Source organism: Rhinolophus sinicus, chromosome 14, assembly GCF_057876585.1.
Source record: "Rhinolophus sinicus isolate RSI-liver-muscle chromosome 14, RSI-T2T, whole genome shotgun sequence".
Taxonomy (NCBI): domain Eukaryota; kingdom Metazoa; phylum Chordata; class Mammalia; order Chiroptera; family Rhinolophidae; genus Rhinolophus; species Rhinolophus sinicus.
The window spans coordinates 186376599-186400156 of NC_142514.1; the positions used below are offsets into that span (position 1 = coordinate 186376599).

Sequence of the window (23558 nt, forward strand, 5' to 3'; positions counted from 1 at the left end):
AAGACACAGATGGTCCTGCTGGGTTCTCTGGCCGGTGCCCACCCCAATTCTACAAGTTCAGCGGGACCCGCCCTCCCCACCACCATCCTGGCTCACAGGAGGGCAGCCTTCAGAAAACGGGCTCAACACGCTTGCCCTCTCAGACTGCTGCGCTCAGTTTCCTTTCTCCCGTTGGTGAGGAGAAAAGCCACAAAGCCAGCGAGAACACGACGGTCGGCCACACAGCGGGAAGGCGCGTGGGGCTTCACAGTGGGCCACTATTTATATCTGCATGAATCAGCAGCCTTGAGCTGTGTCTGTGTGTTTAAGAAAGCAATGGTTAAATATATACCCCATTCCATCAGAGACTTTATGGGACAAACATCTCACAGGTATCCTGCTTCGCTGACTTGGAGCTAAGAAACACGTGCGTTTCCTACAAGACTGCCCCAGAGGGAAGAGAACCCTTTTAACGCCTATAGATGAGGCACCTGATCGCTGCAGGTACCACCTGGGAGTCTTCTCCAAGCTGCTTCGTCACCTGATGGCACGATGGCAGAAGGCATGTTTCCGTCTCTTCCAGAATCTGTGCCCACCCCACGCACCAGCTATCAACACGGAGTGGAAATCTGGAAACCTGCCCGTGCAAAAGGCGGAGACTGAAAACCTGGTAGGAAAGACATCTGGGGTGCAGGGCTTCCACCCCAAAGCCTCATGCCTGTGTGAGGGCGCAAATCTACAAGCAAACCCACCATGCATGACCGGCAGGAAGAGGAGCGGACCCTCACAGGAGAGCCTACTGGATGCGTGAACCGGGACTGGGTGTCCCCTGCTTGCCCCGCGGTGCGCACATAGCTTCTTACCATACGGTCAGTTCTCATTATTCACGGTCCGTATGTCCCATGAAGCCGAGCACCGATTTAGAGAACAGTGGACCTACCAGTGCTCCTAGGGGACACACAGGGTCAGGTTCCTGCAAGCCTTTGGCCACATGTTCATCGCACGACAATCACACAGCCTGGCTTCATGGGTGTTTCTGTGCAAAGACGCCTGACCCCATACAGACTGCTGACTCGTGGACTGGAACTCACAGCCAAGCAGCGCTACAACTCAGGCCGGGACGAAGCTTCTCTAACACGGACCTTCTCCGCAAGGCATGTCACAGCCTTCACACTGAGGAAGCCCGAAGACAGTTTCAGCACCACACCTGAGGACAACTGTAAGCAGCAAAACCACCAACAAAAGCGCGCACACACACACACACACACACACACACACACGTGAAAACCTCTGCAAGTTTTTATTTGGGGTTACGAGTGAATGTTAGCGAGCAGGTGAATTTGCAAATGGAGAATCTGCAAATACCGAGATGGGCTGCACAGAGCTGTCCACTGTCCCCTGGGCTGACCCCTTCTCGTACAGGGAGGCTCCGAGCCTCACCTTCTCCCATTACTCACGAGGGTCTCTTCTGCCTCCCGGTCGCTTCCTCCCCACCCGCTTGAAACAGAAAGGTGAAAACCAGTGAGCAGAATGTTCTGCGGCCTCGTATGGTAGGGAGAGGAGAGGCTCAGGCAGGCAGACCTCATGTGCTGGCTAGGGCATCCCAATATCGTGGCTTCTTCGCTTAACGAAATAGGGACCCACAGTAAGAAACAGACTCAGAGGAAACACATGGAGACAGGAGACTATTTTATAAACAACAATACGTCCCATGGTGTCAGATGAGTAAGAGTCCCCTGCACCCTGACTGAATCCCAGCTAAAGGATCTCATGATTAAACACCGGTTCCGCCGGCCCCTGTGCTACGATCCGTTCACTGCCTGGGGGCCTGGCTGGCTCAGAGCTGTCAGAGTTAGGACGGAGTGTGGGCTTGTCCTGTGGGGCTGATGGATTTGGGCTGAGGCGGGAGTGACGGAGGCCAGCAGAGGAAGGAGAGATGAAAGTCAGTGCAAGGAAGAGATCCCAAGACAGCGGTCACCTCGGGAAGTGATGAGTCCCCATCTCTGAAGGGGCTCATGCCATGGAAGGCACCACCTGTGGATGTGACGATGGCCGTTAAGACACAGGCAGCATCCGGGTGGTCTTAGAGCTCTTGCACCACCATGAGTCGCATGCCCCAAGACACAGACGAGTGGGGACGTTGTTAGCAATACCTGTCCCCAGATCCCACAGCTCCTCGGTTCTTTAGGAGACACTCCAGAAACCACGGCACTGCCCCTTTCCACCCTTGTGTTCCAGAGACATCAAGAAGGAAAAGCTTATCTATTTGAAGGGAGAATGGATGAGGCCACAGATCTGAGACAGCTGGTCAACCAGCCGGGAAGACTAACTCACTGAAGAGCCGGCTCTCGGGTAGCCAGGTTCAAGCGCTCGCGCCGGGGCCAAGATGGGACGCAGAGTGTGGGTGCCAGAGCAACCTCACCCCAGGAAAGGGCCTCCTGGGGGCCGATGCTGCAGGGCTCTCCTGCTGGCTTGTGTCTGGGACATGAGAAGGGCTCACGGGACCCTGGGACGGAGAGAACGCAGGTGGCATGAGGCGAGGGCGTGTTTCACAGCTCATCGCTGTGAGGAGAATACAACAGGGTGGGGCTCTGGGGGTGCACGTTCCTGAGGGAGGATACAGCACCCTCCAAAGCACCCACGGGGCAGAAACAGGACCAAGGAAGGAAACAATCTCAAGTTCGGCAAGACAGGTCATGGCCAGAGTTGGACAGTGCAGGCAGGTACAGTGCAGCCCAGGCCGTGAACCTAGGTGGGCAGTGGGTCCACCTTCAACCCGCCCCCAGCCTGTGACAGAGAAGGCAGGGTGTGCGGGGTGACCCCAAAGTGACTCCCAGCACCTCCTTGGGGCTGGGGCTGGCAGAAGAGGGAGCAGAGCAGGACTGGAAGAAGTCACTGGTAATGGCTCTTAAAGGCATTGGCATACTTCATTCATTTTGCAAATATTTATTACCAGTTGGGCACAAGACGCTATGCTAGACAGTAGGGCTACACTGGCAGATAAGCAACAGCTGGCAGTGTGACTACAACCTCATGAGAGAATTGAGTCAAAAGCTCCCAGCTGAACTGAACCCAGATTTTTAACCCACAGAAACTATGAGGTAATAAATACTTGTTGTTTTAAGCCACTGTTTTGGAGTAATTTGTTACTTAGCCATACCATAGATAACAAAGAATATTTCTACAGCAAAAAAAAAAAAAAAGAAGAGGGAGCAGAGCAGTTTTAACAGCACGTCCAAGGGGAACAGAGCTGCAGAAGCTCAGGTGTGAAGTGGAAAGAGAGGGCTCAGAGGGAGCTGCTAAAGCATCAACAAAGAAATGACACCCCGAAGGCCAGCCACGTGTCTGAGCGTCTTGTCAGCACTTGCATCTTCTGTAGTGCGCCTTCCATTATTTGTACCCAAGGTCACCACTCAGGAGCTTCTATCAGAATAGGGAAGTATTCCAAGTCAGGAAAAATAAGAGGGGTACAGGGAGTCTGGGTTTCACTGCAGCTCTGCCCCCACCCCACAACTGCCCCAAAGAGCACTCGACATCTCGCCGTGCAGTTTCCTCATCTGAGACACGGCGACCACAATGGGACTTGCCTCTAAGGGCTGCTGTGAGGATTCAGTGACGAGGACACAAGCACGGGTTTCCTGCAGCTGCTGTGACAAAGGACCACACATGCCGTGGCTGAAAACAATACAAATGTACCCACTGGCTTTGTGTGCCCGCTGCAGGTGCTGACACTCGCCACTGGTCACCAGGGGCAGCGTTTCTTGGGTCACCTTCAAGAGCTCACCTATTCCTTCCAGAGGAAGAAGAAAACATGTCTCGATGCCAAAGACACACCACCTCTAAGTTAGAGGCTATTGGCTGCCGACAGGCCACGGCAAGGAGCTGGGCGCCAGCGTGCTGCCACGGCAACGGGCGCCCGCATCCTGGAAGCTGCGGCCTGTGGCACGGGCCCACCTCTTCTGCACACACACACCCTGTCAACTTCCCTGGTTACTTTTCCAAAATGAAAATCCTCCTCCTAACCAACCATCTTAAAAAAAGAATGGAAAACATAAGCCATGTTCAAGCCTGCGGAAATTCTAGCAATTCAAAACCAGCATAACAAATATTGTTAAAAAAAAAAAAAAAAAAAACTCTGAAAGAGTCTCTATATGCAATATTTATTACCCATTTCCATAAGCCCACTTGAAACGTCTTAAAATTACCATAATCTCTATGACACCTTACCTTCCATTGGAAATGTCTTTTTCAAGCTGAAACTGTGAAGTTCTTAGGGAAGCAGGGAACATTTTGGGTACATCTAATTCTGGACAAAAGTGTTGGTTCCTCCTGCCTGGGCTCTGGAGAACGTAATGACGAAAACAAGATCTAGTCTCTAACGAGAGCCCCAGGAACTCTTCCCTGCCAGGCACACCAGTGTTTCTCTCAAACCCCGGGCTATGAAAGCGCGAGGCCTCTCCTTAGGCACTCCAGAAATGGGACCTTCAAACCCCATTAGCAGCAGAAGCAACAAGACTGCTGGGTCCCATGTCTGTGCTGTCCCGGCCAGGGGGGCAGCGGATACCGAGAAATGGGCCACAGAGCAGGCGGGACCCAGGTCACTGACTTCGGGCTGATTCCCAGGAAACCAGCTCTTTTCCAAGTCAGGATGCCGGGCCATATTACCCCGGGACGTCAGCAGGCACCCCTTCAGCCAAGTTCCATCTTCTGTTAGTACAGAGCAAAGCCAAGGTCAGAGGCAGCTGAGAAACCCCACGTGGGGTCTACCGCCAGGAGGGGTGGGGTCTCCTGACCACACCCCCGCTCAGGCACAAGGCCTCCTTCCAATAGTGGCCTGGTGGTTGCCATAGAAAGCTATTTAAAAACACATAGCCACCACCTCACACCCATCAGGATAGCTACTGAATAAACAAAACAGAAATGGAAACAAGTGTTGGTGAGGATGTAAAATGGGGCAGCCGCTGTGGAAAACAGCATGGTGGTTCCTCAATGAAACATAGCACTACCACGTGACCCGGCAAGTCCACTTCTGGGCACTGACCCAAAAGAAGTGAAAACAGGGACACACAGAGATGTTTGCACACCATGCTCACAGCTGCAGTATTCACAACAGCCAAGGGGGGGAAGTCACCCGAGTGTCCATCAACGGATGACTGGGTAACGAAACGCGGTCCCTCCACACACTAGAGTGTCACTCAGCCTTAAAAGGAGGACAGCCTGACACCTGCTGTGACGTGGATGGACCTGGAGGACACTGTGCTGAGAGAAATGAGCCAGACACAGAAGGACACATCCTGTGCGACCCCATCACACGAGGTCCCTAGGGGAGTCAGATTCACAGAGACAGGAAGTAGATGGTGGTGCGGGGCTGGGGGAGGGGAGGGGAGTGTTCCACGGGGACAGAGTGTCAGTTTGGGTCGATGGAAAGTTCTGGAGATGACGGTGGTGATGGCTGTACAACAATGTGAATGTGCTTAGGGCTACTGAACTGCACACTCAAAATGATTAAGGTGGTCATTTGTACATTATGCATCCTTTACCACAATAGAAAAAGATCTGAATTTCTAAATTCTCTTAAAAAGTGGGAAGATCTGGCAACACTGGGTATGCACATTTTATCACAATTAAAGGCAAAATAACAACAAGCAAACAGCCCTTTAAAACCAGGTGTTCACTTCTTATTGCAAATCCAGAATCCTTCCATTGCCTTCAGCCCACATGTAACACAAGCCCCGTGACTCAAGCTGGCACCTCGAGTGGCAGGACCGTCGGACACATGGCTCTCCCCGAGAAGCAACCCTCTCCACCCACCTTCTTGCTCCGAGCGCAGTTACTTGGCTTTCAGAAGCAGATGCAGTGCTGCTCCCAGGGCAGCCCTGGACCCAGGCTCAGCGACCCTCAGACACCCTCTCCTGGCCTTTGTTGTCACTGTGACAACCACCTGACAACCACTGTGACAACGTCACTGTTTCACCAACTGCAAGTCCCCAGCGGATGCATGGTGCTCATGGTTTTAGGTGCCCAGGGATCAGAGGCTGCTGATATATCTCGCAAGTCCCCCTGAGGGTAACGTCACACGTGAGAAGGGACCCCCTTCAGCTGGGTAAGACCCAGCACGTGATGAAGCACTTGGCAGTGTGATCCTGCTGACAGAGGTCGAGTGGGTGCTCGGTGACAGCAGGGACACTGTGGACATCCCATCCTCGGGACTCAGAAGCTTCACAAGAAGTGTTTGTTGAGTGATGAATGAACCTGGAACAGCAGGTAACTGTCAGGGGACCAGTGGGCCACAAGGTAGAAGGAACCCTCACAGGTGTACCCACCCAGGTAAAGGGTTGTTTCCCCAAGAGGAAGAATCGCAAAGTGCCTGGGGACACGCCACTTTGGCAGGATGTCCCCTTGGCAGAGGTGGGTGCCGAAGGTCCCCTGGGCTTCCAGAGCACCAGCAGGGGGTCCCATGAGAGCTCACTGGCATTAGAGAACTCAGCACTGTGGGAGCCAAAATGCCTTCCCTCAGCCACGGGCCAAGCTGACTAGTATTACAGTAATCCGTCCTTAATGGCAACGGGTGAATGGTCGGCAGGGGTCACAAGAACTCCCCAAGATGGCAGAACTGTCACTGGTTAACAGACCTGAGTCACGAAGAGGGGAGGTGACCAAGGGGACAAGCTCATCCAACTTACTGGGGCCAGTCATTTTAACAAGTGGACTTAACTTCTAGAACTTTCCTTCCTTGGATGCCTTCATCTTTCAGGGGCAAAAATATAAACCAAAGGAGGGCGCTGGGGTCATGGGAGCATTCCAACCCTAAAACTACAGCCACACTGATTCTATTCCATCTGGGCACGAGGTCTGCCGGGGACCCAGGGCGCTAACTTAACTTTCCTTCACTTATTTAATCAATAAGCACACCTACTATGTGCCAGGTGCAGAGCTTGGCACTTGGCTTCAATGAAGAGATGGATAAAACCAGATTCTGCCCCAAAAGACGCTTTTCTAAGATGCGAAAGCCCTCTGATAGAAGGCGGCTTGCGCGTGCTTTGAAAACTCCACACGGGGAAAGGCGGGAGGAATCTTTATCCTGGGCTCTTTCTTTGTAATGGTAACAGGCATCGTAAGCTGAGCCCTGTACTGTGAATTGTTCCTAGTCAGGCACAGACTTGGAGGCGTCCATCACAGACAGCTTGGGGTCACTTCTAAGAGAGACAAAGCCAAGCTCGCACCCCCACCCCAGCCGTGCGGCGGAACCACAGAGAGTCCCACTCTTGCTTGCCGGTGGCTGAAGTCACACACTAATTGAAATCCATTTGGCCGTATCAGTGTCACAGCTGGCTGAGCGTTCTCTGTCTTGAATAAATATCATTCCTTAAATGCCGGCTCTCTGGAGCTTATTCTCAAAACATTAAACCAAAACGATGGAGAAGAATCTGAAACCCACCCGAGAGCTTAGAAATACCTGTAAAGCAACCAGCAGAGGAAGCCACGTGCCAGTGCATTCATTTCGGTTTTGGTAGCAATCCGTTTGGTTTCTGATGACCTCGTTAGCAACGAGAGGACACGGTGGAGATGGTTCTGCGTCACCGAGGGCTGGCGCTGGCCAGGTGAGCTACGGGTGAGGCTGTGTCCCATCCAGCCTCGCCTGCCTGGCCCAAGTGCCCCCCTCACATTCCCTGACAAGGGAACACATACCAAGTACCCCAGATGGTGGGCGAGTTACATTGGCACCCACGTCGCCCCTGATGTGATTGAGTCAACACCGAATCTCCTGGTAGGAACGTCATTCATTGCTCATTGGAACCGACTCTTCTGTGTCGCATTCCTTCCCTGGGATGTCTTGTTTGGGGCGACCTTTGTGGAAATGTCACTGCTTTTCAACTGGGAGCCTGGGATTTGTAGCGTTAGACTGGCACTCGTGTCCTGGCCAAACCCCGGTTGTCTATTTGTCCTTAGAACAGGACACCTGCCAGCCTCGGACAAGCTAAGACAGCATGCAGAGGGATTCCGAGCTTTAAATAAAGTAATAGATCAACATTTGTTACATCTAGAAGAAAAGTTTAAGGGTCACCGAACAGCTGCCTCGAAGCTTCCAGAACTCAGACGAGATAGAAGAAAATGTCCCTTGAGCAGAACTAGCAACAGAGAACACAAAAATCTTTAAAAAGTCCCCAAGTCGTGTGCAATCAGGACAATGTCCTCCCCCAAAATCTACAACCAAACGGGAACCGCAAAGCCTTTTCCTGAGGTCTGCTGACTGGCCGCCCCAAGGCCCCCCCACCTGCTGCTGCGGCACCTGAGTGAGCACCTGAGTGAGACCGACCCTCCCTGCAGATGAGCCTCGGATGGGGGGAGGCCCTCGTCAGTCCTGCGGTGTCTCCCAGACCTTACAACCTGCTCAGGACCCGGGAGCAGGGGCAGCCCTGCGTGTCGTGGAGGACACAGCCCACGATCTTGGAGGCCCGAGTCAGGCCGGCGGACAGTGTAGGACGTGGGAGTGGACTGGGGGAGATGGAAGCAGACACAATGACGGCCACGCTCGGGGGCCCTTCTTGGCGGGCAGGGGCGCGAGGGGCACCATCCCCTGTGTGGTATGGACAGATGCCAGTCGCAGGGAGAAGGGCCGGGCACAGAGGCAGGAGAGAAGCTGGTGGCTAAGCCAGGAGGTTTGCAGAGTCTGCGGCTGCGCTGGTAGCAGCCGGGACAGATAGGGAGACAGAGAGGGGAAGAGCAGGTCTCCAAGGGGAGAGAACAGACACCGACAGAACCCAGGGGTGCGGTTCCATTATCCTAAATAAAACGACAGGGCCAGGCGGCTCCTTTGCAGTCCCACGCCTGGCTTTGGGCTTTGCCGGAAACTGCTGGGGACCCGCTGTGCCCCGAGGTCACCTCTGTCGGGCGGCACCCTGCGCGCGGGTCTCGGCCACCTGCTTACGCTTCTGGGCTTTGCTGCCACCAGCTGCCTCATCCACCACGTCCAGGGCGTCTCAGGCCTCGGTTTCCGTCCCCAGCACAGGTCTGGGAAGGTGTGGGGCCCTCTGCCCCGGTCCCCAACCAGAATCCACTAGTCTGCCCACCTACTCTCTTTCCCTCTTGTGGGGGGCAGAATAATGACCCCCTAAATGTACTGAGCCCGAATCCCTGGAACCTATGAACCTGTGACCTTGCATGGCAAACAAGGGGGCTCTGCAGATGTGATAAAGTGAAAGATCTCGGGATGGGACATTCGCTAGGACTAGGTGGGCCCTAGGTGCTGTCACAAGTGTATGACGTGAGGAAGGCAGGGGAGACTTGACGATGGAAGAGGGAAGAGCCAAGGGAAGTCGGAGGCAGACCCTGGGGGAGCGGCCACAGCCCAGTAGCACCTGGAGCCCCAGAAGCCGGAAGAGGCAGGAAGGCGCCTCCCCTGGGGTCCCAGGAAGGAGGGTGGTCCTGACGACACCTGGATTTCCGACTTCTGGCGTCCAGACTGTGGGAGAATAAATTCCTGTTGTTTTAAGCCGCCAAGCATGTGGCAATTGGTTGTGGTGTCCCCAGGCAGCTCCTCTGTCCTTTTGTCCTTTGAGGATCCCCAGGAGAAGTGACTCGATTTTACAAAAACTGGCATTCTCCCCAAACCAGGGAGCTCACGTTTTCATCCATTCCTCAAGGGACTGAGAACTGGTTCTCAGGGCACAAAGGTGGTTTACTCGGGGCCACACAGCCACCAGGACAGAAGATTCCCAGCGTGTGTCCACAGCATTGAAACTTCACGGGGAGGCAAAGAGGAAACAAAGCGGAGGGCCACCAACATAACCAAGCTAGCACCAAGCGGGGTCACCAGAGGCGTCATCCACTCGCCCATGAAGTTGGTGCTGGGGACCTACAAGTGCCACGCGTGGGAATGTGACGATGACAGTGGGGATTTGGTCTCTGCCCTCACGGAGCTGCGTTCATTCTGCTGAGAGACAAAGCTTAGTGGGGTGCTGCGGTCAGCTCAGGGGACAGAGATGGGGTGCGAGTGTGGGGTCCGAGAGCCCCACATTTCCATTCTGCCTTCCCAGCCGATATGTAAGGCAGACCGATGACACTCAAATATGCAGCCAGTAAACCCCCATGTGGCCCGCAGTGGACACTCAGGAAATGCCAGCTCTCTGTCTTTCTAGAAAGCTTCGTGGCGATCTAGACGGACACGGCACAGGGGGGATGTGGAGGCCGATACACACGTGTGCACACGCCTGCACGCAGAGTTACGTGGGAAGCATGACAGCAGATCACACATGGAAAGCGAACTGTGAAACTTCAGAGAAGAGAAGCGTGACAGCAAACGGAGAGGCCGTAACACCCGTGGCCTGAAACAGCCCCTACATTGGCCGTTTGGGTTTGTTAACGGACTGACCGTGTGCATCCCCCTCAGACTCCTGTGGGGATGGTACCTGGGGGGGGGGGCCTTTGGGGGGTGGAGCCCCCACGAAGGGACGGGTGTCCTTGTAAGAAGACAAACGGAGCTTCAGGGTGGAATAAGAGTTTTCCCCCACCTGTCCCCCAGAACACCGATGCAGACCGTCCCCTGTGGATGCACGAGGCCTCGTGGCAGTCAGGGTCCAGCAGGGAAGTGCTGGCCACCGATGGGGCCAAGTTCTGAGACTGGTGCAGTAACAACACTGAGAGGGACAGTCCCACAGACACAAACACTACGTCATCTCTCTTGGACGTGGAGGCTAAGACACTTGGAGACACAGAGAGCAGAGTGGCTGTTTCCAGGGGCTGCGGGTGGGGCCATGGGGAGACATTGGCCAAAGGATACGAGCTTCCAGTTACAAGCTGAGTAAGTTTTGGGACGACCCATGACGTGGCGAGGACAATCGACAATGCTGCACTGCCCACTGGAAAACTGCTAAGACAGGAGGTCGTCCAAGTTCTCAGCACACGCACGGAAAGGTGACCGTGTGAGGGGACGGAGGTGTCCGCAGACCTTGCGCTGGTGGTCGGCTCGCAAAGCACATGCTTACAAATCATCACCTTTCACACCTTAACCTTAAATAATGTCCTACGGCAACTGTATCTCCATAAAGCTGGAAAACAGAGACACCGTGTTCCCTCTCTCTCCATGCACACACACCAAGGAAAGCCCGTGCACAGACCCGGACAGAGGACAGCCCCATGCACGCATCTGGTAAAGAACGTCCTCATCAGAAACTGAAGGGGCGGCGCCTGGACCTCAGACGTCCAGCCTGCAGAACTGTGACAAGTAAATGTCAGTTATTTACGCCCTGAGTGTAGCATCGTTATAGCCGCTCCAGCCGACCGATACAGGGGCGTTCCTTCTTCCCTTCTAACTGACGAACAACCCCAGGGCTTAGGTTCAGGAACAGACATGTCTTGGGGACAGAAACTGCTGATCTGTGAACACCGTACATCAGTGTCAGCACCTTGGCTCCCAGCCTTTTGACATGGGTACCAAGCTGTCCTGTGTTAACGCTGCCACTTAGTGGCCGGCATGAGAAATGACAGGGAGCCACGAGATCAATGGCGTCTGCCGGGCCACAGGTCCGGTGCTGGGCCCTGGAATACGAAGATGGGACAGACAGTGCACCCTCTCCTCCAGCAATTCACAGTGTCTCTAGGGGGTGCAGACACCGTCCATTCTCATACAATCGCAGACAATCTCACACTGTCTCACAAAAGGTAGTATCAAGCAACAAGGGAACCAAAAGGACTGCCCTGGGCTGCAGGGAAGCACCTGCAGAGGAACAGCTACGGTTTTGCAGGGTGAGTAGGCGATCTCCGCGTAAAGGTGAGATCGTGCTAAGGGGGAGGGGTACTACTCGCGATTTTCTTTCAAACAATGAAATCGAATTTTTATCTTGATGAACGCCATAGATCTGGATGAATGGTTCAAAACGTCGAACCTTCTACACAGGTTGTAGTTGCCACTCCGTCCAAACCCCTCCACCCCCCAACCTCCTCCCACACGTAGCTGCTTCTCGGTGCTTTACCTCCTGTTTCTAAACAGCACCCTTGTGGGGATCTCCCCTGATTTCCTTCCATTTCAATACTAGTTACAGACATCCCGCCAGGAAAGACAAGGGCTCCAGTCCTTTATCACGCCGCCTGGCCAGGTGTGTGCCGGGCTTAGGTTAAGTCATCGCTTGTCTGTGTTTACATTAGGATGGCCATTCACGTCTTACCCGCAGCCCACAGCACCCGTCAACTATGATTATACTTCCCCTGCGTGGGTGAGTAATAGCCACATTTCAAAACCTGCTTTGCTATTTACCTGCACTTAAATTATGGCCAGGTTCCGACAAAGGTGTAAATCGCAGAGGGCAGGTCTCCTCTCCCTGGTTTCCGGGCGATACCGGTCCCACTGCCGCCCACCCTCCCGTGGGGTCAGGGCTGTCAGGCCAGTTATCAGGTGTCCGCTTACTTTATGGTTCCCCTAATTCTCTTGACCTTTCTTCCCCGCTTCCTGGTGCCGCGGACGGAGGACCATTTGTCCTTCATTGTACGTGGCGGGGTAAGGAGCGCATGACCTTCCATGATCGCCACACACATGACCCTGGCAGGGAGCCTGGGCGTGTCTGAGCACACTTCCCTACTTCCCTCCGCTCACGGACAGCGGTTTCTGCAAACAGACCTCTCGGGCTCCAGCCCCAGCCTTGGCCACATGCTCCGGGATGGGAGGACAGTTTCAATAAGGGCTGGACGTCGTTGGCTTAGGGGTCAGACTCAACCACTCCACACCCGTGAAACCCATTAACCTGCAGTGTGGGGGATGGGAGCGCCCCGGGTGTTTCCAGATCAGTGTGTTCCAGTACAGTGGGTACTGAGCAACCTGAAATATAGGTGACGTGACCAAAGAACAGAACTTTACGTTTTATTTACTTACAAGTACACCTAAAAGCCCCATGCGCCCTACGGCCACTGTACTGGTCAGCGCAGCCCAAGGCTATTTTGCTGACTCCAGAAGCCTTGTTCATAATCTCCGCAAGATTTCATCTTTGTTGCTCACTCTCCCATGGCACCCTCTGCTCTTCACACAGGATCATGACTGGTGGCCGGATGGATGCGTTGATTTCCGTTTTAGAGTTTCCTTCCATCTTGTCGATACTTCACGTCTCACACAGAGTGAAACCCTAAGCCTTTGCCCAGTCACGTGACCGCTGTTCGGCCTCATAAGGAATAGACGTGCTGTTGAGTGGATTTCATTGGTGTCCCAGAAAAAGTGCAACAGCCAGAACCAGGATGTCCCCAGAATGTCCGACTGCCTTTGTCACTGGCCCGTGCCCCAACTCAGAAGCACCTGCCCCAACAAGAGCACAACTTGAAGAAAGCAGCGCGCTCGGCCATCGACAAGGTGCCCACCACCCGTCCAGCGTTGTACGTGATGAGCGAGAACTTGTTCATTCTTCCCCTGCGGCTATGTCACTAAGCGTGTGGACTCGATTTGGCACTCCATGCAAAGGTGAGTGACCTGCTCACGGGGTCTGACGGATGTGACACACCCGAGAGACAGACGGTCATTTTCATGAATGCGCTACGGCGAGGCCTGGAAATCAACACGAATTATAGGGCGAGGGGCTGGAGGAAACAGAACCATCGCTGGACGGAACTCAGGGCATCTGCCGACGCCCGGCTCTGCCCTGCAAGGTGGGCGGCCACGCTCGGGGGACTTATCGCCTAAGATGTGAGGAATTTAGAACTCAGGGCCTCGTTTCTGGCTCCAGCCTTTCTCCTCCTCCTCTCACGTCCAGCGTGATGGTGGAGGAAGAACAGAGGGCCCCGTGGCCGTGTGCAACCCCGCTGACCCTTTGAGCTGCGGCACCCAGGCCGCTCACCAGACAGCCCCCTCCTTGGGAGGCAGCCAGCCTCCTGAGACGCTTTCACCCCAAGTCTTCCACCGCAAGGACCAGAACGTGTTTCCGCACCCACCTCGTCCTCACACTTCACACCCGTACGAGAACTGGGCGTGAGACAGCTCGGAGTGTCTCTCCCTGCCTTCCCTTCTCTTATCCCCTCCTTTCTCCCTCTGCATCTAGACACCTGATTAGCAGCTGCTGCATACAGCCTGGAGACCCACACGACAGGGACACACGGGGAGCAAAGCGGCCTCTAAATATACAATGCCGGGCGGGGGTGATTACCTCCCAAACCACGGAGCCAATTGGAATGGAGCTGCCGGGAGGATGGAAGGGCTCAAATCACCTCTCCTGTGTATCAGCCGGAGTTCTAAGGAAACAGACCAACAGGATGTGTGTGCGTGTGCGTGTGTGTATGTGTGTGTGTGTGTGTGCGCACGTGTGGGCACACACATATACACACACACATATTAAGAGATCATTTTAAGAAATTGGCTCGTGCAATTCTTGGCGCTGGCACCGGCCGGCTGGAGACTCAGGCAGGGTTTCTCCGTTACCGTCTGAAGGCAGAATTGCTTCTTCTCTGGGAAACTGAGTTTTGCTCCCAAGGCCCCCAACTGATTACGTGAGGCCCAGTCACACTCTGGAGGGTCAGCCTCTTCACTGACAACTGATCATGGGGATTAAGCTCAGCCACGGCAACGCCTTCACGGCAACGCCTGTGCGGGTGTTTGATTCGCTAGCTAACGGGGCCTGGCATCCGGCCAAGCTGACGCCGCATCCACAGCCGTGCCCGCCTCTCTCCCCTGCTGCTCTCTCCTTCCCTTAGAGCCTCTCCTTCTTTGGGCTTCTTCACAGACTTGTTTCTCTCTATGTTCAGCATCAGGATTCGTCTGCTCCCTTGGACTGCGCGATTCCCAAGCAAGCACTCCCCGATGCTGAGCACCCATGTCAAGAAGCGAGCGAGGGTCCATGCCAGAGGAAGCGTCTTCCTCACTCGGGCCCCTGGTCCCTGGACCAGAAGTTAGGAGGCCTGAAGACCTCAGACTCGGCCACTATCTGATTCAACCTAGGCATCCGTCTCGCCGTAATTCCCTTCCGCCTATAAACTGGGATCAAAAATGCTGACCTCATCGGATTGTTGTTCATCAAATGAGAACATACAGAAGACGGTCTGTGAGCTTTAAACTTCTGTGCAACTGGAAATATTAATCTTCACTATCATCATCAATATTCTAATCACCACCATCACCACAGTCATCACCACTATCACTATGATATCGACCTCACCACCACTACCACCATTATCATCACCACACCACCATCATAACCACCATCACCGTGCTCAACACCATTACCACCATCACCACCATAATCAGCAATATAACCATCACCACCATCACCATAGCAATACCACCACCATCACCATAGCAACACCACCACCATCACCACCATCACCATAGCAACACCACCACCATCACCACCACCATACCCACCTTCATCAGCATTACCACCGTCACCATCGTTATCACCACCATCATCATTCCTATGACCATCATTACCACCATTATCACTGTCAGACTGACTATGTCCCCCAAAAATTCATATGTTGAAACCCTATCCCCTAATGTGATGGTATTTGGAGGCAGGGCCTTTAGGAAGCTAATTAAGGTTGTGTGAGGTCATAAGCGTGGGACCCTAATGAGACAGGATTATTGTTCCCACAAGAAGAGGAGGAAACACCAGGAAGCACCTCCTCTCTCTCTCCCTCCCTTCATCCCCCCCTCCCTCTCTCCCCCTTTCCCCCTCTCCCCGTCTCCCCCTCTCTCTCGCCCTCTCGCTCCACACATGCACAGAAGAAAGGCCAGTGAGTAGGTGGCTGTCTACAAGCCAGGAAGAGAGCCTTCACCAGAAACTAAATCTGCTGGCACCTTGATCTTAGATTTCCAGCCTCCAGAACTGTGAGAAGTAAATGTCTGCTGTCGAAGCCGCCCTATCTGTGAGGTTTTGTTATGCTAGCCGGAGCTGACTAAGAACCACCATTGTTTCAGATACACCCAAGTAACGCTGTAAGTGCGTTTCCTAGTCCTCTGCCTTCAGAAAGTCGCCTCTGTGTCTCTTCTGATTCTCAAACCTGAGCAGGCATCCGAGTCTCCAGAGGCTTATTAGCACGGAACAGCAGCCCTGCCCCCAAGCTTCTGACTCAGTGGGGCTGGGAGGCAGACAGTTTGCATTCTCTCAAGTCGGCCGTCCTGGTGATGCTGCTGAGCCAGCCTTTAGGTCCCATTATTAAGCAGACGCGTGTACATAAACCCTGTCAGACATTCCGAGATTCCTTAGAAAGGCCACGTTCACAGCAGCAGCTGAGAAGCACCACGACTGTCAGGTGGGCACGGTGGATCCCCATTCAATGACGCAGTGAGCCATCACTGCCCCTCAAACAACAGGAAGTGATTCCTTTTTCACAACTGGGAGGGGAAGGACGGTGAATGAAAGACAAGAACTGGGGCCATTTTAGAGGCAAAGAGCCACAGACTGAACTAAATCTCCGTCTCATTCAGACACAGGGGATAGGGAGGCCCAAGGAAGGACAGCAGCTCCCAACGTGCACCCAGAGTCCGTCCTGGGCAATGAGAACAAGCAGCTCGGGCTCTGCTTCTGCCGATTAATTATATGAGCGATGCTTGCACAGAACTACATCCCATTGTTCAAGGGTGTGTTGCCTAATTGTCTTCCAGAACCGCCAATGGCACTTGATTCTCATTAGAGAAATAGAGACAGATGGCCCTGGGTTTGGACCGCTGCGGTTTAGCTGGTGGGAAGGTGTACTGAGCACCGGCCAGGACCAGGGCGGCCCTGAGAAGGGTGGTGATGGGACAGGAGCAGGGACTGAGAGACAGGCCACCACAGTGACCTTTCGTCCTGGATGCCAGGCACTGCCCTGGATGCCACGTGGTGGTTACAAACCACTGCCCAGAGTCAGAAAGGCCCCTTCGTACTATCCGAGTGCTGACCGTGAACCCAAGGGCACAGGCTGGTGCTGTCAGCGATTTAAGCAACATCCTGACTTTGAAAACGGACTAGAGAAATATACTATTTCATGGCCAGGAAAAAATCTTCAAACCAAGACCACCGACCCACAGCTAAGCCCAAAGTGGTCCCAGAATGACACGGAAGGGCCCAGAGCTGTCAATCACACTGGGAAGGGGACTTCATCTGGGCGAGTGACGAGTAATGGGAGTCTTCACAGACCCATCAGCAAACCAGGAGCTCAGGGCTATGATCCATCTTATGTTAAACGCCGACAAGCTGCAAGATTCAGCACTAAAATCCAGGCCTGCCCCCACTCATGAAACAAGTAAACTTTCTCATGGTGGTTATTAGACGCCCGGCCCAATTTTTAGAACTGGTTCATTTCCAAGACACCAAGCCCACATAGAAAGCCTGATTATAATATATAAAATAATCTACTGTGCAAATGAGTAACGTCTAGGAAGAGTGTTAGTAAAATACCCATGGAAGCCAGTTCTAAAGACCTCTTTCAACTCAAAAAGATGTAAAAATTATTTGCAAACACGAATCACAGGGACTTCAATTTCCAGTCCAAGTGGAGAATTGGGCTTCATGTGGGAGCAAAATGCCTCGCTGTAACTTAGAGCATTTCGCTAAAATTTTATTTCCACCCTAACCCATCTAGTCAGCTGCATCAAACTCAGACGAGCCTTCTATCAATGGGGCGTCACTGAGCCATGAAAATGAATGAGACACTGACACAGGCCACAACGCGGATGAGCCTTGGAAACACGCTGCGAGTGAACCGAGTCAGACACAGAAGGCCACCTGCTGTGTGATCCCGGTTACATGCAATGTCCGGAATAAGCACATCCATAGACACGGGGAATAGATTAGTGGTTGCTAGGAGCTGGGGGAGGGAGAGATGGGGGGACTGCTCCGTGGGTATAGGGCTTCCTTTTGGGGTGATAATGCAATTCTTAGTAGCGATGCCAGCACATCATGAGTGTACTTACGACCACTGAAAGGGTTAAAATGGTAAATTTTGTGTTATACCCATCTCACCAGTGAAAACTAAATTAGGACGCTGGCCTGTGTGCTCTGCCGTGGACCACCATGCCCAGTGCTGGGTCGGGCTGGCCCGCCCTCCACTCGGGGACAGCAGACCCAGTCGGGGTGCCTGCCAGGTGGATGATAGCCACCTCCCCATGCCGTTCTCACAGAGCTCTCCCCACTGAAAGGACAGGCCATGGAGCCAGCATTTCCCAACAGCTGCACAATTAAAAGCCTCCACGTCTTTGCCACCTTCCGTGAACACCCCACATCCATGAGCGGTGCATTATGGGGGTCGGGGGCACGACCTCCACACACAGACAACGTCCCACGCGGAACCAGCCAACCTGGTGTCCGACATACAGACGGGACGTGCCGACACCCGCAGTCGCCTCCCCCAGCAATGCACACCCGCGTTTCTTGTCTCTGAGGGCTCCTTTTACCTGAAACGGCGTCTGGCTGTTGTAGTTCTTCAGCTCCTTATTTCCGCCTCGAAACAGCAGCACTCTTGCGCAGCTGTCCTGCACGGTGAAAAGAAGAAATCTGTTGGTAAATCGGTAGTGTAGACATTCTCCAAAGAGCCGTTCAGAGGCTCCAGCTCACAAGAATTCAGAGAAACGTAAACGCAGAGTTAAAAGGAAGGGCGTTTTTCGTTCATCAGAGGGACCAGGATCAGGGTGACACCCCCCGACCCCCCACTCCTGGCCCCACGATGTTACCATTTGAAGTTTAACTGCTGCAAATCCTTCGGACAGCAACTTGGCAGGATCTATAACAATTTTAAATGTATACACCCCATGTCAACAGTTTTACTTTTTAAGGCTGTATTCTACAGTCTTGCACACGGGCATAAACCATACCATAAGTGAAGTACCGTTAAGTGAAACCAAAAAGAAAGAAGGAGAAAACAGGAAGACAGTATAAATGCTCTAAAACAAGAGAAAGAATTGCATTCTAGAACATTCTTCACCTAGGCAGTTGTAGGAAAAAACAAGGCAGATTGATGAAAGCTGACAAGAAACATAGCCAAGAACTTCTAAGTAGAAAACGCAGGTATCAGAGCAGTAACATAGCTTAATGTCATTTGTTTCACTGCAGAAAAAAGTAAAGAATTCGTATGTCTGGAAAGCTGTGTACCAGTTAACAGGATTTACTTTTGCACGAAGAAAAAAGAAACAGGGAGCAAAAAGGAGGAATCTTCATCTCATTATTTACTAATATTCTTTAATATTTTCAAAAGGCAGGCAATATTCATTTCTTGTGCCGTTTCACAATAAAAATAACCATATTCCCGTCCATTTGTTGAGCATCTACTAACTTGCCCATGGGCCCGGTAGAGAACTGCCCACCAAGCCTTCTGAGGAGAGCGGGGACGAAGACCTTCCATAAGAAGACAGGTGGCAGCCTACGAATGAAGACTGCCTATTGTGAGCACACGTGTCCCTAAGGAAGGCAGCTGGAATGTTTAGAATGAGTAAATTATGTTTTTCAACGACCATTTAAATGGTCAAGTGCACACTGGTGTTCGTGTGTCACAGCTGCCGTGGGCTGGGCACCTTCCCGACCACAGGACACTGGGCCAATGGCCCCGTGCAGGTTGCAGCCAAAGCCCCGTGCTGGACCCACCTCGGCTTTCCCACCTTTATCTACAGAGTCTAATGTAGACACCTTGCCATGACCACCCAGGGCAAACGTCGGCAAGCAGCTGTTGAGTGAGGAGGAAGCATGACCAACCAGGACCTCCCACCCAGAAAACTGCTTAGAACGGCAGGCCAGTGGCCCCAGCTCAGCCCAGAAGGGGCCCTGCTGCCCTGGGGACAGGCAGGGGCCAAGGCGAGTGCCCACCGCACAGGTCACAGGTCCTGGTAGGACAGCAGACTGAAGATGACAAGCTGGCAAGACAGAGACAGAAAGTGGACGATAGGTCTCCCAGGGATGGAGGGCTGGAGGGCTGGAGGGGCCTCGGGAGTAACCGATGGGTTTCCGTTTGGGGTGATGGGTGCACAGCTGTGTGAAGAGACTAAAAATCATTCAATTGTGTATTTTAGACATAGACAGGTAAATTACATGGTGTGCAAATTAGATCTCAGGAAAGGTGTTAGATATTAGGAAAGTAAGAGAGAGGGGGACAGACAGAAAAGAGACAGAGACAGACAGAGGAACAGTGAGACAGAGAGAGACAGACAGAGACACAGAGACTGAGAGAGACAGCGACAGAGAGAGACACGGAGAGGGAGACAGAGACATAGAGACAGAGACTGAGAAGAGACAGAGAGACACGGAGACAGAGAGATACAGAGAGAGAGAGAGAGAGAGAGAGAGGGAGACAGAGACGCAGACAGACAGAGACCGAGAGAGGAACAGAGAGAGAGCGGGCCGCACTAGCAGGTCACCCTCCCACAACTCTGACCCCAATCCAAGAGCCCGTCAGATCTGGCGGACAGAGTGAGCTCTCAGCAGCCAGCGGGGGCTGTCCCAATCCCCGTGATGTGGGTCAGGCGTCCAGCTGAGGCCTCCACTGCGTGAGGATGATATTAATGAGGGAGCCAGAGCAAACGGAAGCCGAGGCCGAGGCCCCTGGTTCTCTGAGCTGCAGTCAGGATGGTACCTGAGAGGGTGTGGCTGCATCTAAACCACGTGGCCACGGGTGGGGGTACATGTGAGTTCTGTGACAAAGACTACCAGCCTCTGTGTCCTCAGGCTGTCGGGTCCCTAGGGCCCCAGCTGCACCCCATGGCCGACTTCAGTCCCTGTGTAAATGTCACCCGGTGCTTAGGTGTGTGCGTGGCATCAGGCCGGGTCTGAGGCCTGGATGGCGGCTGCCCTCTGTGGACCGCTACGGGGTGGAGAGGGGGTGTCCCTAGAGAAATGGGGAGCAGTGGGACTCCGGCAGCAGAGAGGGCATCCTCCGTGTGATGACGTGGGGAGACCTGGGAGAGGAAGGTTGGGTGAGAGACAGCAAGCAGAGAAAACACAGGCCGGGAGCCCCGCCGTGTTAGAATCAAAGCTGTGGGGGTGTGAGAACACGTGTGGTGATATAAACGATGGCAGAGGACACACATGACGGCTTAGGGGAGGGAACCGCGGAAATCTGACACTGCTCTCTACACGGTCTCCATTTTGTCCATGAACTGCATTCATGTGATGCTTTGAGGACCACAGCAGTTTAAGAAAATTTAAAAAGATATAACAATGCTCAGCAAACACATCTTTCATTCTGGGGTACAAGTAAACCCAGGATTTTTGTTAAAAGACCCCCGGGATTCATTCACATGGTGACAAGCCCTAGAAACCCAGCCTGAAGCCACACACCTGGGCAAGAGGCAGGTGAGGACCCCATCCAAGACTTGTCTCTTTATTCCAGACTCTCAAACTACAGCCCATGGGCCAAATCAGGTTCCGCTGATTTTTATAAATAAAGTTTTATTAGAACACCAGCCCCTGAGCTTTCTGGTCCTGCCCAAGACCCCCTACCACAGCCCTGGCTTCCAGAGCCCACCCCAGCATTCTCCCACTCCCTCTGAATGACTCCCGCTTGGGTCCTGTTACTTACAACCCTAAGTAAATTGATTAAATTAACTAAAACAACAACATTATCAGGCTCAGTGAGGAAAAAGTTTGTGGGGAGAAACAAAAACAAAAGGACGTGGTATTTGAGAGAACTCAGGCAGAGACGGGCTCACAGGGCTAGGAGGAAGGGGGGAGTTTCTGCAAGTAACCATGTGGGCACAGGGGTACAGGTAAGAGAGAAGAGAGAGCAAATCCCCTGGGACAGCAAGTAGAGGGGACCCCACCAGGGGCTCAGGGGACATCTGTCCCAGGGGCCTGACCATGCACTGAATTTGCACTTGGCCCTGTGTGCCCCGCCCAGGGAGTGAGCAGCCAGGGAGAATCAGCTGTCCATTCCCAGCAGCAGGGAGCACTTGGGCCAATCAGAACACAGGAGCCCTGGGGGGGTGGGGGGTGGGGCCTGGAACCCCGCCTCTGCAATTCCTTGTAAATGCTCCAGATTGCCCACGAGGCACTTTCACTGAACATTCCCATCCTAAAGGACATTTATATCCTATAAAAGCGAGAATAAATCCTCTCCAGGCACAGCCAGTTACACCCTCCCAGGTGGAACCCAGCCAGGAGCTCAGAAAAAATCCTCACTCACCCACAAAGGGATTACTCTGAGTCAATAACAACCAACCCCGGAGACACATGCTCTGTCACTCTAATATTTCCCAGAGATCCTGGTGAAATCATGTTCTAGACAGGTACTTCCCAATTACAGAGCAGGTGGTTCACCTAGCTTAGCAACAATTACACCTGGGCTGTGTGTGTGTGTGTGTGTGTGTGTGTGTACATGTATGTGGGTGTACGTGTGCTGTGCACATGTGTCTGTGGGGGCTATGTGCATGTCTGTGTGTGTGTGAGTTGTGTACATGTGTGTCTGTGAGGGCTATGTGCATGTCTGTGTGTGTGAGTTGTGTACATGTGTGTCTGTGTACGTGTTTGCACACGCACGTGTGCTTTGCAGTTCAGAAAACATCTGCCTGTTCCTGCTGAGTTACCCTCAGAGCGTCCCTGCTGAGGGCTGGCAGGAGGCTCATTGCACAGGTCAGGAAGCAGAGTCCTGGGCAGGGCTCAGTGTAAAACTGCAGCTTCAGAAGGGGACAAAAAGGGCGAGTTGGGACCCAGAAGGGCTCCGAAGAGGAGCCTAACGGCTGCCTTGCGCGGCTGCCAGCTGCCCTGCCCAGGGCTCTTTCTGCACTGTACCTTCTTATATGGCACGCGGAGCTGCGTCTGTGTCCTTTTAAGTCCATCAAGTGCAGAAATAAAAGCAACATTCATGTCAGGTTTCTTGAGCACCACAACACAGGGATATCATTTCACTGCCAAGTATCTTCTCCGTGTGACTTTTAGGAGACATTTCCCTTAACAAAAGTACCCTCATCCCCTCCCCAAGCATTTTGTGAGGAGCATTTTCAAGGCCCGACCAAGGCATACCATCCCTCTGGGTCACCACCCCCTGCAGGAGCCCAAGTATCATCATTTGCATTTATACGTGAGGACACAGAGCCAGAAAGCGTATTCATTCATGCACGCGAGGGATCGACATTGAGCACAGACCAAGCCAGGTACCGTCCTAGCCCCTGGGGACACACAACACCATGCAAACGATAGGAGAGGATCATGGAATGGAGAGAGTGAGGACAGGTGGCCAAGGAAGGCCTCCCGGAGGGAGTGACCTCACCAACCAGAAAGAGCCCTGTGACAATCCAGGGAGGCATTCCCAGCAGAGGGAGCAAGTGCAAAGGCCCTGGGGCTGGGCTGCAGGAAGTGGGGCGAGGAGGAGGAGGAGACAAGCTGGATGGGGACCAGGACCTCTGGGTTCCTGGGAAGGGGTTTCTCGTCACAGGGGAACACAAACTGAGCTGCGAGGACCTGTTCAGCGGAAAGTGGATTCGAGGGAAGAAAGACTGGAGGAAGGAGACCACTGGACAGTGGACGCAGCCGTCTGGGGAAAGATGCCAGTGACCTGGGTGAGGATGGGAGTGGTGGAGGGGACAGAGGGAGATGACAGGCCTGGGACAAGAGGGACCGGAGAAACAGGAGGTGGCCCAGGTCTCAGCTGGAGCCCCGGAGACGGTGTCTCTGCACCATGGGGAGGAGCCCCCTGGAGTCTCCATGTGG

The 23558-nt window shown here is 53.4% G+C and overlaps 1 protein-coding gene across 17 annotated transcripts in view; it reads right to left on the reverse strand.

Moving 5' to 3' along the window:
- The window catches only part of SHANK2 (SH3 and multiple ankyrin repeat domains 2), a 459770-nt gene that overhangs the window by 325534 nt on the left and 110678 nt on the right, over positions 1–23558 (reverse strand). For all 17 annotated transcript variants that reach the window (XM_088789779.1, XM_074336881.2, XM_074336891.2 and 14 more), the window contains one exon: positions 18323–18400. In XM_088789779.1, coding sequence (XP_088645905.1) covers positions 18323–18400 — 78 coding nt within the window. The remainder of the gene's footprint in view (positions 1–18322; positions 18401–23558) is intronic.